At 44.4% G+C, this 17,692-nt stretch overlaps 1 protein-coding gene across 1 annotated transcript; it reads right to left on the bottom strand.

The window, feature by feature from the left end:
* Positions 1 to 247: 247 nt before the first annotated feature.
* TCAF2 (TRPM8 channel associated factor 2) lies at positions 248 to 16,151 on the bottom strand. The gene is made up of 8 exons (XM_008921121.2): positions 15,862 to 16,151; positions 13,592 to 14,221; positions 10,339 to 11,309; positions 8,263 to 8,357; positions 7,080 to 7,293; positions 5,611 to 5,850; positions 3,485 to 3,822; positions 248 to 1,928 (listed from the first exon to the last, which is right to left on the bottom strand). The coding sequence occupies exons 1-8, from the start codon at positions 15,900 to 15,902 to the stop codon at positions 1,683 to 1,685; spliced, it is 2,775 nt and encodes a 924-aa protein (XP_008919369.2). The 5' UTR covers positions 15,903 to 16,151; the 3' UTR covers positions 248 to 1,682.
* Between the last annotated feature and the right edge of the window lie 1,541 nt (positions 16,152 to 17,692).

Here is a 17,692-nt window from a genome sequence, read left to right as displayed (position 1 = left end):
CTTCCACTTCAGCTCCTGCTCAGGTCGGTCTCAGGTGTGTCCTAGGATTTTCCCATGCATGCTGAATTGTTCTGTAACTGCTGCTTGAAATACAATGTCACAGAAATTATTCAGTGTTTCATGTGTGTCATGGTTTAACACCAGCTGGAAACTAAGTACCACGTAGCCACTTGCTCACTGCCTTGCCTCTGAGCAGAGGATGGGGTGTGATGGAGTAGAATAAAAGAAAGGTAAAAGTCATGGACTAAGAACAGTTTAATAACTGAAGGAAAGTAAAATATAACAATAATGCTAATGATAATAATAACAACAGTAGTTGCAATGAAAGGTAGAGAAAGAGACACAGAGAGGAATAAACCCCAGGAAACCTGAGTGATGCAGAGTCCAGTCGCTCACCACCCACTGACCAATGCCCAGCCTGTCCCTGAGCTGTGACCAGTGGCACCCAGCCAACTCCCCCCAGTTTATATACTGATCTGATAACAGATCTGATAGCACTTTGATACATTTTGTATATTTTTTAAGTGGACACAAGCTAAACTTTTATTCATAAACTCATTAGGGATAAATATGCTTCTGTAGGTAGGGTCAGGTCCAAATCTTTATACCATGTAAGTCTTCCGAACCTTCGAACCAGTACTGAGATACTGTTTAAACTATGTATGGCCTCTGCATTTATTTTGTTGGAAGATAAACTCATACTAGTTGTCAATAAGAATGGAAAAAAGTTTGAAAGACAAAGTAAAATATTAGGCAGATAAATCATTGGGAAATCAGAACTACATCTGAGCCAACACAAAAATGAAAAGCTGTTGTAACAAGTATTTGGGTAATTTCTATTCTGGTCTTTTTTTACTGTCTTGATGAACAGTTGTCTTCCTTCTCTCTGCTCCCTCATGCTGTCAGGTCAGTGCCTGTGTTTTAACTTTTGATGAGCCCATGAGTTAAACCATTACTGACTACAATCAAGTCACCTCTTTGCTTCCACTCTCCCATCTACATTGGCATGTGTCTTATTGTCAGGCCATGGTTAAGAGTGACAGCTACAACTTATAATTGACTTATACACACGAAGCTGCATGTTGGGTCACAGAGTCATAGAATGTAGGAAGAAATCTACAGCATTTCAGTATCAGCTATGTATTATACAACCTGTATATAAACATTACAAGGTCACTTTCATAATAGTAGGTGTGGAAGTTCTGCATAATTAGAGGAATTAAAAATTAGGGATTTTAGAGTAAGAAAAACAATAGTGAAAATCTCATGTCACTGAGGTTATGACTGAAGAGTACAACATTGTGGAGGCTACTATCTGCTTTAAAGATCTATATTCCCTTGACACTGTCCTTGAGACTCTTCCAGTGACTGCTTCACCCTGAAAGCTTCCATTTCATCAGAGAAAGGTTCTGTAGGAACTAAATAAACTCAGAATTACATTCCTCCTGAGGTGAAGAACCCAGAACAAAGCTCATTGGTTATTTAATCTTTCAGAAGATAGCTTAGATTGCTGATCTGCAGACAAGTTCCTGTTGAATTTCTGTTGGGGTTGCTCTCCATTGTCAGCAAGAAGCTGAAGAATCCATTGTAAATCTAAGCACATAGTGAGCTGTCATGCAGTACACAAGGAGAAAAAGATAGGCCATAGCTAGTATGAGAATCAAGATTTAGATAGTTTTCCTCTATGGTTTATAGGATCTCATTGGGTCCTGTTCCCAGCTGGGTAGAGAGGACAGTTCTAGAGACAGTTCTTTCTTGATAGGCCATCCCCAGGCTGTAAAGAATGGAGCCAAATTTTTATTCACCTGCTGAGAAAACTTCCGTGCCCACAAGTTCATCTTAGAAGGGTTGTCTTTTGGGATGGTGGACATTTTCTGGTAGTCAGAGAAGAGGTGGGTGAAGGGGTCCCAACCAAACCCTTCCTGCAACTGATGGAGAAGAATATACTGTAAAAACAATTAAATTATCATTTCACTGGCATTATTCCTGTGTTACAAACAATAGAAGATTTCATAGTTTTCTGCAGTGTCTTTTAGAATGAATGTAAACTTAGATGAAAGCATCCAACTTTCAGGCTTCAGAGTATAACTAGAATACAGAAAAATACCTTCCTATTACACTGGCCTCCCAAAACAAACAGAGATGAAAGATGCAGAAATGTCAGCAACCTACTATACAAGCTGCTGCTTTGGAGAGAGGAAAGCTTCTTGTGCAGTGAAAAAGCATCAGAGGATACTGATAGAATATCTAGAAAGAAGGGGCACAGGAGAACAAGGAGTATTGAGAAAACAGGAAGGAAAGATTGTGAGCAGGACATGTTTTGGCTAAGAATAAGAATAAAAGGGATTCATACAGAAAAGCTGCTGTTGCAGAATTGTAGTTGTTCTTTCACATCACATTTATTCCAGCAGTTGTGTTAGTAACCTCCCGTGTTAGACAGGAGGTGGTTACTACATATATATATATATATATATAAAACTCCAGCCTATAAGTGAGAGTGAGGCAGGGGGACAGCGGCCAAACTGGTAAGGTATTGTGGGAAAATTTCCCTTTTTAAAACTTTTTCACTCTGTAAAACTATTTTTATATTCATTGCATGAAAAACCCAAAGGTTTACTCTTCAGCTTGATGATTCAGGTGCTACTCTGGGATGTGAAAAAATCAGGATTGATACTTAAATATTTTGTTGCTCATGTAAGATGTGAGAGCTTCCAAAAAAGGGGGCTGAGGGAAACTCACTTTACATCAGTCAGTAGGTTAAGACATCATAATGGACATTTGCTTTACAGTCCCCAGTTAAAATCAGATTGAGTGCTCTGTCCATTAGACTACTGGTTGCTAAGAGGATTAAGGGAAAGAGGAAAATCTCTCTTGCATGCTTCCCAAGAGAATGCACTTTAATCTAGGACAGGGTTCATGTTTTAAAATCTCATGTTTTATCTCTCTTTAGAGCTGAACCCATCCCCTTCCCACTTGATGGACTACACTGGCTCCACTCAGTGCATTGACTGATAAAACACCCTGCTCTTTGCATGTTTTGTAAAAAGGAGCCTGGCCATAATATTGCTCGAAGCCTGGCTCTTCTAGACATTTTACAATGCCAAGGTTTCTTTACCAACTAGCCCAGTGTCCCACAGGAAATCTGCAGTGGATTAAAGAACTGTGCCCAAGTCTGATCCTCCTTTTCCCATGCTGTATAACAAGCAGCAGTTCCTGTTTCTCTCCTGGGGAGAAAGATTAGTATATTGCAGTAAGCTACCTCCATGAGTGGCTAAGCCCAAGTCTGGCAAAGGAAGGTTTTCAGGAGACATCAGCATTAAACACTCTGTCTATATACCTCACATGTGCTTTCTGAGTCCAAGATGAACCCAGATAGTAAGTAAACGTTTACGAGGCTTGACAGTTTCAGTCACCAAGCTGCAGACATCCCTCTGACACAGGCTTCACTGACTGCACTAAGAATGCACACATTTTTCCCAGTTACCTGCAGGTATGTCTCCAGAGCAGTCCACATGTTCCAGTCCTTTAACTGAGCGCCTTTCCTCAGATACTCTTCTATCCTTTCCTTCCGACACTGTGATTTTAGGGCCTCATGGGCCTGATGCCTGGGAATCCCCAGCACCTTCTCATGAACATAGACAGACCAGAGGTTGCACGTGGCCTCTGTGGTATGAGGGGGAAATTCCCATGCTTGCTGCTGTTGATTGTGTCCCAGCTCATGGATAGGACCCCAAAGACCAGTAGTTTGCATACGCTTCATGTCTAACATCTCCTTCACCGAATCTAGGTGGCCCATGATGGGATAGCCAGCGTGCATCCAGCCTGCAGGAAGGACAGGTACCAACACATGTCACTAAGTGCTCACCTCAGTGCCTCTCAGACATAAGTGACTAATCTTTGTTTTCCATTTCTGAGTGTGTTGCCTTTATCTCACAAACCACACTGTACTACTATAAATGACCAATTTTCCCCCTTGTGACGTAAGGAAGTTCATCATGTTTTGCCCTAGCAAGTAGTCAAATAAGCAGTGTAAAGGTAGGACTGAAATATCAGTTAAGCACAGTTTCACCTTCTTTCCCTTTTTATACACAAGCATGCACTCATGGCTGAACTGAGACTGAGATTTTAGGATGAGGGGAAAGGCCTGACCATTGCCCAGAATACTCACAAATTGAGCACAGTTGACACTGACACAACCATGTGATTCGGCACCATGGCAGACCTTGAGTCTTCCTGTGCAGAGTGTGGATACTGCAGGTCTGCACTCCAGGAGTCAGTGGTGTGGATGAGACACATGGAAAACAGAGTTTTCCTGCAAAGCTTGTCATACTTAAGCCTGTTCTTAGCCTTGTAGGATAGCTATTCTGTAAAAAACTTCCCACCATGATGCTGGACAAGAATCTTGCATTACAAGGGAGTTTACTTATTATGACTCCTTTGTGTCTTCTTCCCTAATTGGTCCTTCTTGAAGAAGCCCAAAACTTGATACAAGAGTCATGCCTCCAAATTCAAATGCCTATTGTAACAGGGAATAAGCAGCCCTTTACACTCACTGCATAGGGAGCCTACACAGCTGACTTTGAACAAAAAGACTGCCCAAGTTGGAGAACATGAATGGCAATCCCCTTCCCACAGGAACTCAGATCTTGTGCCTCCTCTTCTTTTAGCAAGAGGGATGTATGCATTTAGCAATCACTGTTCAGGTCCAGTAATGTGAGTGAAACCATTTAGTCCACCCAAACCAGAAGGGAATTTTATGTTTGCAGACTATGATCTTTATAACGGACATTTGCTCAGGATAGCAGAACTTAGTGCTCCCAAGATGTGCCACAAATTCTTTCCATGTGGCTTAGTAAAGAGTTAGGACATCAGGGTTCGTGCCAAGCCCTTGTGTCTTTGTGGGATGATGAATTTAACCAGTATATTTTGAAAAACCACTGAACAAAATTTTTATCGCAAAGTTCATTTACCATATAATTTGACTCTAGATCAAAGGCACTCAGTTCTCAACTGGAAAAACTGGAGTGGGAAGCATCAGCTGCAAAACCACACACTCATGGGCTTTGACAGCAATACAGGTTCTACTTCTCCACTGCTATCCTCTCAGGCACATATTTTTGGGCTAAGGTTTGCCCAGAGTAACCTTTGTGGAGCCCATCTCCAGCAAGTAGGCACTTGGAGGTTTAAAAATTGTCACTGAACACATAAAACCAATTCTGTGGCTGAGGCAGAGAAAAAATAGAAATCGGGTCACTGTCTCCCAGCTGTACTGGCATTCAGGAGGGAGAATGAGTAACTACATGTGAGCTAAAGCCACTGCAGTCAGCAGCTCTGCATCTTAACATACCCAGACAGAAGAACAGCTGAGGAGACAACAGTAGTTTTGAGAGCAGGGAGTCATCTGAAAAGGTCAATATGTTTTTCAAGCCCTGCTTTACCACATTTCCACCCTGATGGAGTATCTCGCAATTATGCAAGGGTCACAGTCATTTAACACCTCACATATGTTCCCTGTCTGGTTTTAGCAAAATAACCTTGAAGGAACAGACACTGCTGTTGGAGGCCACTTGTCTCTTAGCCCTTGAGAAGGCCATATGGCAATGTACCTACCACATGAGATCTGGACATCTGTTACAATCCTCTCTGGCCTTGGGAATTTTGTTGGTATGGCTGCCAATTTGCTTATTGCCACCATGATCTCATTCCACAGGGTCAGCAGTGGCCGTGGGTTCTCCATGTGGCGGATGCTGTCGGAGGGCACCGTCAGGATAAGATTCTCAACAGCCAGTTCTGCCCAGGGAGCAGGGTAGTGTCGGATACAGGCCTTCCACTGTCTTTCACAGGTCTCCCCTACATCAACAACAAAGGAAATAGATTTTAGAGCAGCTCTGACTTTTGAGCACACTTACAGAGGTCAGGCTTGGAGAAGAAGACTATGGTCACAAAATTTGCATGGAAAACAGTTCCATGACTGGGGGTAGTGGCTGTTAAATAGTCAATCCTTATTCTGTGCTTAGGAAGTCTCCCCGGGCTCTTTAATGGGTAGGAAACAGACAGAAAAGGACTGGCATATAACAGAGTAACACAGCAAGAACAGATCCCTGTTTTCCATCAGAGAACAAGAAGCATCAAGTTTCTCCAATGTCTGATTTCTTCTTCTCTAGCAGAGATTTGCTGTTGCACACAACAACCCTGGTTCTGTTTAGTTTGACAGAAGAGCAAGAAGAAATTGCATCCAGGAAGACAAGAGAAACTGCTGGAAACACGAGAAATTCATCAGAGATTTATTGCAGAGACTAGAGATGGCCAGATGGGGGCACAGTAAAGCAGGCAGAGAACAAGGCATGCTTTGTCGTGGCAGAGGTCAGTCTCCCTCTTTTGGTTTAAAACCATTACCCCTTGTCCTATCATGACAGACCTTGCTAAGAAGTATGTCCCCATACTTCTTAAAGGCCCCCTTTAAAGGCCACGATAAGGTCTCCCAGGAGCCTTCTCTTCTCCAGTCTAAACATCCAAACTCTTTCAGCCTTTCCTCACAGGAGAGGTGCTCCAGCCGCCCAGTAATCTTCATGGCCCTCCTCTAGACCCACTCCAACAGGTCCATGTCTTTTCAATTTTGAGAGAAGGATTTTTTGGAGGACCATGTCAAAGGTCTTACAGAAGTTGAGATAGACAATATCCATAGCCCTTCCCTTGTCCACTGATGACTCCATCATAGAAGGCTGCTAGGTTGGTCAGGCAGGACTTACTCTTGCTGAAGCCATGCTGGCTGTCCCAAAACGCCTCCCTGTTCTCCATGTGCCTTAGCATAGCATCTCAGAGGATCCGTTCCATGATCTTTCCAGGCACAGAAGTCAGGTTGACAGTCCTGGGGGCCACCTTTCTACCGTTTATAAAAATGCATAGAAAAATGGGAATCCCAGAGGACACAACAGTGAGGAAACTAAAGTTGGCTATTCCTAAACCCAAGCATTTTTTAAGACCTTCCTAAGCACGGGACCATCTTTACTTTCAGTCACAGGGACAGCATCATCTGTGAGCGGCCCTAAGGAAAAAAGCTCTAAGGTAAACAAACATACCAAGCTTGAAGAAAGGAGCTCTGACTGCCCCTTCCACTGTGATGGGCACCTTCCCCAGGACACTCTTTGCTGGTACTATGATGTAAATCAGGCCCCCCCAGAGGCAAGAAATGGACTGCTTCTGGCAGGCAACATCACAGGTGCGTATTACCACTGGTGCCCGTTTCAGCTCTTTGGCATTAGAGAGGTCATCTGTGTGACACCCAATCTGCACCTGCCAAACAGAAGCATAGGAACAGCTGATCAAAGGTGTCCGAGTGCAACCTGGTAGCCTGACCTCAACATCCTGAACTCTCTGCTACAGCACTGTCCCTGCAGAGCACACATGCAGAAGCAGCCTTCCGGCTCCAGCCTAGTTCAACTTTTCAGCCTGTGGTGGCCAGGATCAGTAAATACAATGAAAAAAGCTGATAAAGTTCAATGCTATCCCTGTCTCAGACAGTCTTACAGCTATTCTCCCATTATTACTGGCTCAGCTACATCCTTCACCAGCTGGTCAGGGTACCACAGTGACTTCTTTCACTACACTATACTTGCATTGGTCATTCCTCTACCCTTTACCAGCATCAAAGTCACGTCCTGTAACATAGGAGATGGAGAGATGTGCACATGGCTTACATCTTTTATTGTGCCTTCTCCTTGGACCTCTTGCAGGAAAACAAACAGCATGTGGCTGCAGGATCAGACAGATCACCTGAATTAATTTTGCATTTCAGCTGCAGGAAGGCCACTGCAAAAAATGTTCAAGCAGGTAAGCGTTTACCTGTGTCATATTTTGTGGAGAACGGGATCCCAAGTAACAGTGTATCTCTGCTCTGGATACATCTACATGAGCATTAATGACAGCACTGTCAAAGTAATTTATGAGAAATCTGAAGAGATGGAAGCAAGTTTGGTGCATAGAAGGGCCCAGTCCTCTTTGCACAATAACAGAACAAACATAGTTGCCCTCAAGCAGCGGCCACACTCAATTATCCCTCCAGCACACAAAAACAGGAAGAATGCAAAAGAAAAGAGTAAGAACATGAGGTGAAAAAATGATAACAAAGCATTTGAAGTGCCACAGGGTGGCAGCAGTAGGAAAGGACTGAAAAGGTAGCCAAAAACATTAAGGAGAAAATTTTTGAACACTCACCTGTCAAATACAGAAGTGTAAACTAAAGCCAAAATAGAGAGACCTTACCTTCAGACCAGCACCGACCACTAGGCATGGGCATGTTATAACTGCTGTGTGCCCTTCAGGGAGGTAGAGTCCTGTACTCCTCCAGGCTGTCTTACCTAAAGGTAAGAGATAACACAGTCCTGAACAGTCAAGCACTTCTTTGTCCTGACCATTACAGATTCTGGAGATTTCAAGTTTCAGCAGGAGAATAATCTTCCATCCTTTTCTTATCCCTTGCTCTACACTCAGAGAACCGTCTCGCATTTTACCCAACCTGTCAGAAATACAGTTTTAAAGCTGTAGGGTAGCAGCATGAACAAGAACATTAAACCATTAATAAGCAAGCCCACACAAATTTGAACTTCTGGAAATTCCAAGCTTAAATGCCTTTACTAGTACCTTTTAAAAATAATACATAATAATAAAAAAAGAAACCAAAATTCCAACACCTCCTCCACTCAGATCCTCTTACCCTAAAGCCCTCATAAGGGGTGCCAACTATGCTGGTATTCAACACAGTTGAAGTTGTAATGGTCATAAAATATTTCCCAAATAACAGACTGACAGGAGCATTGCGTTTTTCCTTATTGACTGTATTTTTCCAGCACAAGCTGCAGCCCACAGGAATTCCCATTTCTAGCTGACTGAAGTTATGAGAAGGTCTAAAGAGATCGTTCCATGCTAGGTATCCCATCGTGTCACTACAATTCAGCACTTTTCTAGACAGTCTTCTCTTGGAAAAGCAAGTCTCCTCATCCTAGATCTCTTTAAATACTTGCAGTACATAGTGCAAAACTGACCCATCTCTACCACACATATTGGGTACATTCTACTCCCAAGGTCTGACACAAAGTTTACTTAGGCATGTTTCAATACAGACACCAAGAGTCCTAAAAAGAGCTGAACTGTCATAAAGCACCCAGTTTACAACCCTTCCTGTCATCCAAGAAAGCAAGACCAGTTTTGTCAAGCAAAATCTAATCCACAGAAAAATGCCGATTAGACTATATCACAATGTTTTACCAGTTCATTTCAGTTTTGCTGAATTTGCATCAAAGGCAGTTTGAGTGGTGTTCAGGGTTTGCTAGCATTTCTTTCTTTTTTATTTATGTGAAATTACACAAATTCTGAATATTTCTCTTCAAACAAAATACTGTGTTTGAGTCAATCCATTCAGTTCAACCAACCCTAACAATTTTCCCCTTTTGTCCAGACTCATTAATGCTAAAACCAGTGAGTAGTTATTCCACAACTTTTCTCTTTGCATAACCTCTGCAGTCAGGCATTGCCACTCCAGAAACAGTCTCCTTCATCTCATTAGAACAGTCTGGAAACAACTCCTCTAAATCATATCCTAATACCAAAAAAAACCCCATAAAATCTCAAGATTAATGTGTCCAGGGGATAAAACCTTACTAGTGGAATTTAACCTAGAGTTTAAACATATCAGTTATGAGCAGGAATCTCAGCAAACTTGTACAGATACAAGGCCTAAGCATAGACAAATCATTAATGGTGTAATTACAAATACCTTGGCTCCAGTGGTGGTCTCAGCCCAAGAAGTTCCCAACATACTTCCAGCCTCCCGTTTTCACCCCCAAAACCAGATCTTCACTCCACTAACTGTGCTGATACAGCAAGATGTGAGACTGTGCTCTAACTCAAGTTGAAATTGTCTAGATAACAAAAATCCTTGTTTCTAACTCCTACCTCTTTGTAGGATGTCTCCATAGATGGCCGTATCAGCACAACTATGACAACAGCAACCTGTAGTGTAGAGCACAGGGTTTCCTAAAGAAGCTTTATTGCCAAAGCCATTGTGCTGTGCAAGTACCCTGGGGTACCACTTGTTAGGGGGTTCATCTTCCCCAGGTGCCTGTGCACCAACAGTGAGGAAGAAGGACTTTCACAGGGTGTTTCAGAGTGCTGAAATCAGAGCTGGCCACAAAAGGATCCCATCTGCCACTACACAGAAGTTGGCCTCCTCTCAAGCCCCCAGTGAAATTGCACATACACAGACGGATGCATGCTGAGGCCGGGCACCACACCGACCCCAGCAACAGGACGTTTCAAGAGGACAGGAGATACACTCCTCACCTGGGTTTGTGCCATCAATTTCCACAGTGACAGGGAGGGCACAGACCCCAGCAGCACATTTCTGCACCAGGGCTGCACTGTCTGTCATGGTGAGGGACAGCTCGGTTGCCATGCAGAGCAGGACTGCCTCTTTGGAGTTTCTCTTGACAGGGCAGTGCCTGCTGACCTGTGGGATCCCACTTCTCTGAAGCACTTTGGTCAGGATGCGGTGCAGCGAGGCATACGCTGGGCAGTCGTGGGCTGGGATGCGCAGGAAGGCAGCACAGTCCCGTGCTAGGCAGTGCAGCCAGTCCTTCAGGGGCTCCGTGAGCTCCTCACGTTTGTTCACCTGCGTGCTGAAGAGCAGGAGTGCCTTGCGGAAGTGGTAGTGCTCCCCAGGCCCCACGGGCCGGTGCTTGGCCGCCTGGCCACTCTGCCCCAGGATACTCAGCCCAAAGCGGTTCAGGATTTTGTTGCCAGGATATTCTGCCACAGCAGCTTTGCCACAGTTCTGAGAAGCCCAGTACCAGGCCTGGCCTCCCACCAATAGGCCACCTCCCTCTGCCACGAAAGCGTGAATCCTTTCCGCCTCTCTGTCGCTGTAAGAAGAGCAGCAGTACACGCTGAGGTCACCTGTCAGCTGTGACACCTGCGACTTCACCCCTTCCAGAGAGAGGAGACTACACAGTTTCTTCAGGCTGGGATCCACACCCACCAGCCCCTTTCTCCCGGCATCCAGCCAGCAGACAGCATTGAGCAGGAATCTGGCCAGCTTTGGGGAGAACAGATGGCTCTCGTGGGTTGCCACCACAACACGGCCTCGGCCATAGTGTGCTGCAGCCAAGAGGCAGCGGTGCGAGCTGTCCAGGCAGAGGGGGAAGGAGAGTACACCATGCACCAGCAAGGTGGAGGGAATGCCCCCCGTCATCAAGTCCAGCTCCAGCACATCACGCAGGAGAAACTCAGCATCAAGGCTGAGGTTGGCCTGGTGCCTGCAGAATCAAGACAGGTCCAGGTTAGCCCCCATCCCACAATTCTTGGCTCAAAACCAACCTCATCCATCCTTGCCTATTCTTCCTCCCTCGTCCTAGTACATCATGCTGTCAGTTCTTTCATTAAAAAAAATAAAATACAGCAATATCTCATTTTTTTTCTTTTTAAAGCCTCAGGTTCTATAACCAATCAAATCTGTAAGAATCTCAGCACTCATTCAGAAAAAGGAAAGAACAGGCCAAAAGGAACTTTCTAGATCTCTGACTTTGAAGAGCCAGTTGAAAATCTAAATACATTGCAGAAACTCAAAAATCAGACCCTTCATGTTTTTTAAACCGCAGACTTAAACTGCAAATGGTGTGGGAATTGGCAAATCTATAACAGAAACTTTCTCCATTTGCCCCGCCCTAGTTTTTAACAACTAGGCAAGCCCAAAAGATTTCTCTCTGCCACTGTTGAGAACTGAAGAAGGAGAGCAACGACAGATGGGCTATATGGACAGGCAGACACACAGCTAGACAAATAATGAGTGATTTCAAGTTGAATTGGAGCCCTAAAACATAGACCTCACATTACCTCACATTGTTGGTTTCCACAATATAAAGAGATTAGGCTGTGCAAGGCCCTCTTATCTCTGTTACTTCCATATAACTCCTTTATGTCACTGTGGATATAGACATGCTGAATGACTCTCATTTGCTTTGTACACACTTTCTCCTGGTTCTGCCAAACAGTTTTCCCCCAACACCTGTAAAGTATCTGTTGTTACGTGGCCATTGCAGCCAAATCAGTAAGAATAAATTATGTTGCCCTCCTGCACACCTGTATCACAGGAATTAAATCTGCAGCTCTCCTTCGGTTACTACTTTACTGAGACCCTATGTCACACAGAGTATGTGCCCTGGCTTATGTCACAGCACCTGCCTTAGACTGCAGTCAGATTCTCCGTACACAAAGCTGCCAGGAAGGCCTAGAGGCACAGAGCTGTTGTGTTACACAGAAATTAGATACCTAAATTTCTCTGTGGCTCTGGATTGAATAAAAATCACCACAGAAGCAACCTAAACAAGGTATATTTCACCTTAGTTACCATTTAAAGTCATAATAATTGCGATGCAATTTTTCTCTGCTGAATTCTCCAGCCCGATGCACTGTGCATGAAGCAGTGGGAACATGCCTGTGCAATACAGGTGGGGACAAAAATGAATCAGCAAATTTTAAATAATAACTTTATTTGTTAGCTGTATTCTAAGCATCTCACTGAATCCAACAGCTAAGATTTCTACTACCTTTATTACTAAATAAATTGAGCATCCAGAAAGTATCAAATCAAATTGTTTTGAAAATATTAGAAATTTAGTATTATATATCCACAAGGAAAAGGCTGTGAAGGAAAGACTTGCAGGGAATTTTACTGCAACTATTGTGGCTTTCCCTACAGTGAAATGAAGCTGCCACACAGCAGAAGTGCAGCAGCACTCATGCTCCTAGGAGAACCTGCTGTGCCTTGTGTAACTCAGAAGACTAAGTGGCAACAGGCACAGCCACTGGCAAGGGGAGGAGGGTGGCAGAGCAATGCCCAGGACTCCAACAACTGGTCGGCTGTGTGATATGAGTCATAACAGCTCTGAGTTTTACACCTGATGCTCCAGGACCCAAAGGGACAGGCTGGAATCCCAAACAAACTGTGAGCACTGAGATTTTCAGTCCTCAGCCCATGTCAGAACTGAGAAGGAAGGTGGCACCCAGCCTGCTTCCTCACCTCTGGGGTGGCCCCAGGGTCTCACCTACAGAAGGTGAATTCCTGCAAGTAACAGGCTAAACAGGTTTAGCAGCTGTCAGCCAAAGCCTGGCCCAGAGGGCTGCCCTGGTGCTTCATCACCAACCTGTTTTTCAGCTATGGGAAAATTGCCCTAATTGTACAATGTGGGGAGAGGGAAAGGAGTTCCCCCTCCTGTCCCTCCATTGCTGTGTGTTGCACTCAGGTACACTTGATCAGGCAGAATGCTCTAAAAGATGGCTCCCCTCATTTTCTTCTCCCTGAATGGATTCCCTGTGCCTGTCTCAGCTGCACTGGAAGCAGTAGAAAACACCATTCTTTCCAATTACAAAGAGTGGAAAGGTTCCCTTTAAACTGGAAGACAACAGTTGCATCCCATCCTGGCTATTAAAGAACCATCATTCACCGTCATCCTCAACTCTCACCTCACGAATCTTCTATAAACAGCTCACTTGCACAACCTGAACCATTGTTTAAATAGAGAGCAATTCAGATACTCACGGGACAACTAATGGGATCTTGGGAATTTTCTTAGCTACTTTGAAGATGCCTTTTTCCACAGCGTTTCCTGTGAAGTACACACCAGCCACGCTGGTCACCTGGTTCCCAGGGAATTCAAACAGCACTTTCTCCTTGCCATGTTGACTAGCCCAGTGCCAGGCTTGGCCTCCAATGAGGAGCCCTCCGCCCCCTTTTACAAAGCCAACCAGGTCTTTTGCCTTCGAGCTGTCATAGGCATCCACACAGTACACTCCCAGGGAGGGGCTGAGCTCTGCCCCAGCCTGTACTTTAGTGCCAGCCCTGAGCAGCACCTGGGAGAGGGAATCCAACTGAGAATGAACGCCAACCAGGGTCTCGGGGCAAGGCTTAAGCCACTGCACAGCATTTCTGAGGAACTGGGAAAACTTGGAGTCCTTCAAGATTCCTTCGTGGGAAACAACCACCATCCGGCCCTTGCCATACTGTGAAACAGCAATCAGAACTTGCTTCTTAGCACTCAGGAGCACAGGGTAGGCATCCTCCCCAACAAGTAGCAGTTCACAAGGAACAAAACTGCCAGTGAAGTCCCATGGCCCAACACTGTCCACTAACAGCTCATAGATGGCAGAGGGTTTCATCTTCAGGAAGCTCCTATTTGGTGGAGAGAAGACCAACATCAATTACAGCATGGCTTAGCAATAAAGGACAGCTGTAACAACCCCGTGGAGTAATTTTCTTGTCTAGTAGGAACTCCAAACAAAAAGGAATAGGCTTTGTGGACATAACTTTTTTGGGGATTTGGTATTTTTTTGTTTGCTTTTTTGGCTTTGTTATCACAGTATTTACCATTTAAATAATTTTAAAAATTATTTTAAATTTAACTTAAATTTAAAATTTAAAATTTAAATTTAAAAATTAAAAAATTAAAGTGACAAGTATATCAAGATGATGGAGGCAAAGAAAATGACTGCTTCAACAAATTCTGCTAAGCACCATGGGACAAAATAGGGAAATACAGGTATTCACTTCCCCATTAACAATTTATTTGGAGAGGGAGAGTGCCAGAGGTTCCAGGAAGTATATTAGGAACTTGCTTAGTAGAGGTGGTTTACACAGAAACACCCAGAAGATGAAAAGATTGTATCAACAGAAAACACAACATAATTCAAACATGCAGTTCATATTTTAGATCCTAATTGGATATGTGCACAGCTACACACAGTTGCTGCAACATGCTGTTCCAAAGCTGTATTTTTCTACCTTCACTTAGGCCCTATAAGCTCTTGCTTAGTATTAGAAGTTGCTCTGAGGCTGGGGGAGAGCAAGCACAAACAATGGAGACAACCAGCTCCCCAGAATAACTTCAGTTTAAGTCACACAGTACCTAGGAGAGCAGGTCTGGGCACAAGAGATTCATGCCCTAGTTCTCTGATCCAAACTGCTTTGCAATCTCAAGAAAATAATTTCTCTTTTCTGTAGCTTTGTTTCATCTGTTTTCCCCTCTACGAGGTAAGGAGGGTGGTACTAACCTTGATTGCCAAGCCCTTTGGGGTCTATGGGTGTCACGTGCTATTAAGGCTCCCTCAGTTTGAAAGTTTGGCTTAGCTTTTCCCTGAGGTTGTCTTCTGTCGAGCTGCAGCAGCTGTGACTGTGCAAACAGGAAGACTTTAAGACAGAGAGTACAACCCACTCTCACGCAGTTTCTGTCATTCAGGACTCAGAGGAGTGACTTGGAACACAACACTTACTGCATGAAAGGAGCTGCACCACGGGGGCGTGGCCCTTTCCTGGGCAGCATCCTGTGCCAACACCAATCTTCACATGCATTTCATATTTGGCTACCCTGAAAGCAAATACTTGTTAGGCAAACGCAGGAAGATGGTAAGTCCTGGAGCAGCTGCATCCTTGATTTGGATTTGCCACAAGTCCCAGAGTGCTTAGAAACAGCAACCTGATCAAGAATGACAGTATCATTCTCATTTCTTATCCTCTGGACATGCCTGGAAGCTCTGTTTTTCCATCCAAACTACCATGAGACCCCACTGTTGTTTAACATGAGATTTATGAGTCAAACATGCTGATTAACATAGGACAAAAACTACACTTCCCATTGTGCTGGTTTAAAAACCCAGCAGGAAAATTAACCCCACTCAAGTTGCCCACTCCCCTGATCCCTTACAACAACGGAGGAAATACTTGGAGAGGCCACAACTTGGAATCACAATTTTCCTGAAAAACTTGCCATAACCACATCAGTATCAATTAAAGAGGGAAAAGAGTGCTCTACTCACAAGAGCGTATCCACCGCCGAACAAACAAAACCACTTCCCATAGAGAGCACCCGCCGTCATTTTCTCAAAGGCAAGATGGCATCTGACCCCCTCTCTGTCCACTGGACTGTGTGGCTCAGGAGAACAAAAGCAATGGGGCAAACAAGTTTCTGCAGGCCTGAAACAATGGAAAACGGGGGCAAAACAAGACCTGAGAAGCTATTTTGTCTGAATAAGGATTGATGCTGCTGAGCTGTTCACTCCACTCTGCTAGACCAGGTGATCAAGGCCCCATCCAACCCAGCTCTGAACACTTCCATGGATGAGGCGCACACAACTTCTCTGGGAAACCTGTTCCAGTGCCTTACCATCCCCACAGCAGAGAATTTCTTCCTAACATCTAATCTAAACTTGCCCTCTTTCAGTTTAAAGTCAGTACTCCTTGTCCTATCACTCCATGTCCTTGTAAAAAGTCCCTCTCCAAGTGTCTTGTAGTTTCGTTCAGGTACTGGAAAGGGCTCTAAGGTCTCCCCAGGGCCTTCTCTTCTCTAGGCTGAACAACCCCAACTCTCTCAGTCTGTCTTCATATGAGAGGTGCTCCAGCTCCCCGATCATCTTGGTGGCCCTCCTCTGGACTTGTTCCAACGGGTCTATGTCTTCCTTGCACTAGGGACTCCAGAGCTGGATGCAGTACTCCAGGTGGTGTCTCATAAGAGTGAAGCAGAGGGGCAGAATCCCCTCCCTCAACCTGCTGGTCCCACTGCTTTTGATACACCCCAGGACATGATTGGCTTTCTGGGCTGCAACACATTGCCAGGTCATGTTGAGCTTCTTGTCGACCAACATCCTCAAGTCCTTCTCAGAAGGGCTACTCTCAATTTATTCTCCACGTAGCCTGTATATGTGCTTAGAATTGTTCTTCAGGTGTTCTACATGATGATTACCCTACAGGACTAGATTTGAAGTAAACTTAGAAAACTTCTTAGCCCCTACCTTTCTTCTTATCATAGGATCTGAAAGCTAACAACCTAGACTCTGGATCTGGGAGGACTGCTGCTCCCTGGCATTTATCCAGAGCAAGGTGTGGCTGCCTTGCAAAGGATTTTAACTCTCTCAACTGAAAGCAATTGTCACCATATAAGAGAATTTCCAATTCCTATGTAATCACAGTTTCTCCATTTCAGTTGTGTTAAGCATTTCAGTGTGGAGAGAGGGAAGGAAGTGCACTCACTAGACCCAGAACAGACACAACTGCAGATGATCTCTTTCAAGAGAGAGATGGGAGAAAACACAGCAGGGACAGAGAACACACATGGCTAACAAGAATTGAAGGAAGCTACAGAAGACTGATCTGTATTTCTCTTGTGTCAGTCAGGAGGAAACAACTACTGTTGGGCACACACAGAAGGAAGGGGAAGATCTTGGCTCCTAGCTGCCTTCCTTCTTAACATGGAAGTACAAATTCTCTATGACAGTGTCTCAGACAGATTTTTGATCCCTTGTCTTCCCTTCTGCCCCTTATACCTCTCACCTCCAGACAGTTCCTACTCCCTGCAGAGCTGAGAAAATTGAGAGTAGGTATTGGAGCATACATTTATAAATCCTGCAAGATGCCTAACTCTATCATAGCCTTTTTTCTGTCTCTGGAAAAGGGACAAAAATGCCGTGGGAAGATAATCAGATTTCATTAAATACAGACTTGAGATTGTATCATCTGCTGTCCAGAAGCCATCACACACAAGCAAAAGAGATGTGCTACAAAGGAAGGAATACCCCTTGGTCCACTCAGGAAGAATATCTATGAGATAGATGACCTGGAGGAGCTCTAAGGGTGAGTAAGGGAACAGATTTT

The sequence above is a fragment of the Manacus vitellinus genome, unplaced genomic scaffold (assembly GCF_001715985.3).
Source record: "Manacus vitellinus isolate BGI_N305 unplaced genomic scaffold, ASM171598v3 scaffold_83_pilon, whole genome shotgun sequence".
NCBI classification, from domain to species: domain Eukaryota; kingdom Metazoa; phylum Chordata; class Aves; order Passeriformes; family Pipridae; genus Manacus; species Manacus vitellinus.
Note: the sequence above shows the minus strand (reverse complement) of the source record. Positions and strands in the feature narration are given on the sequence as shown.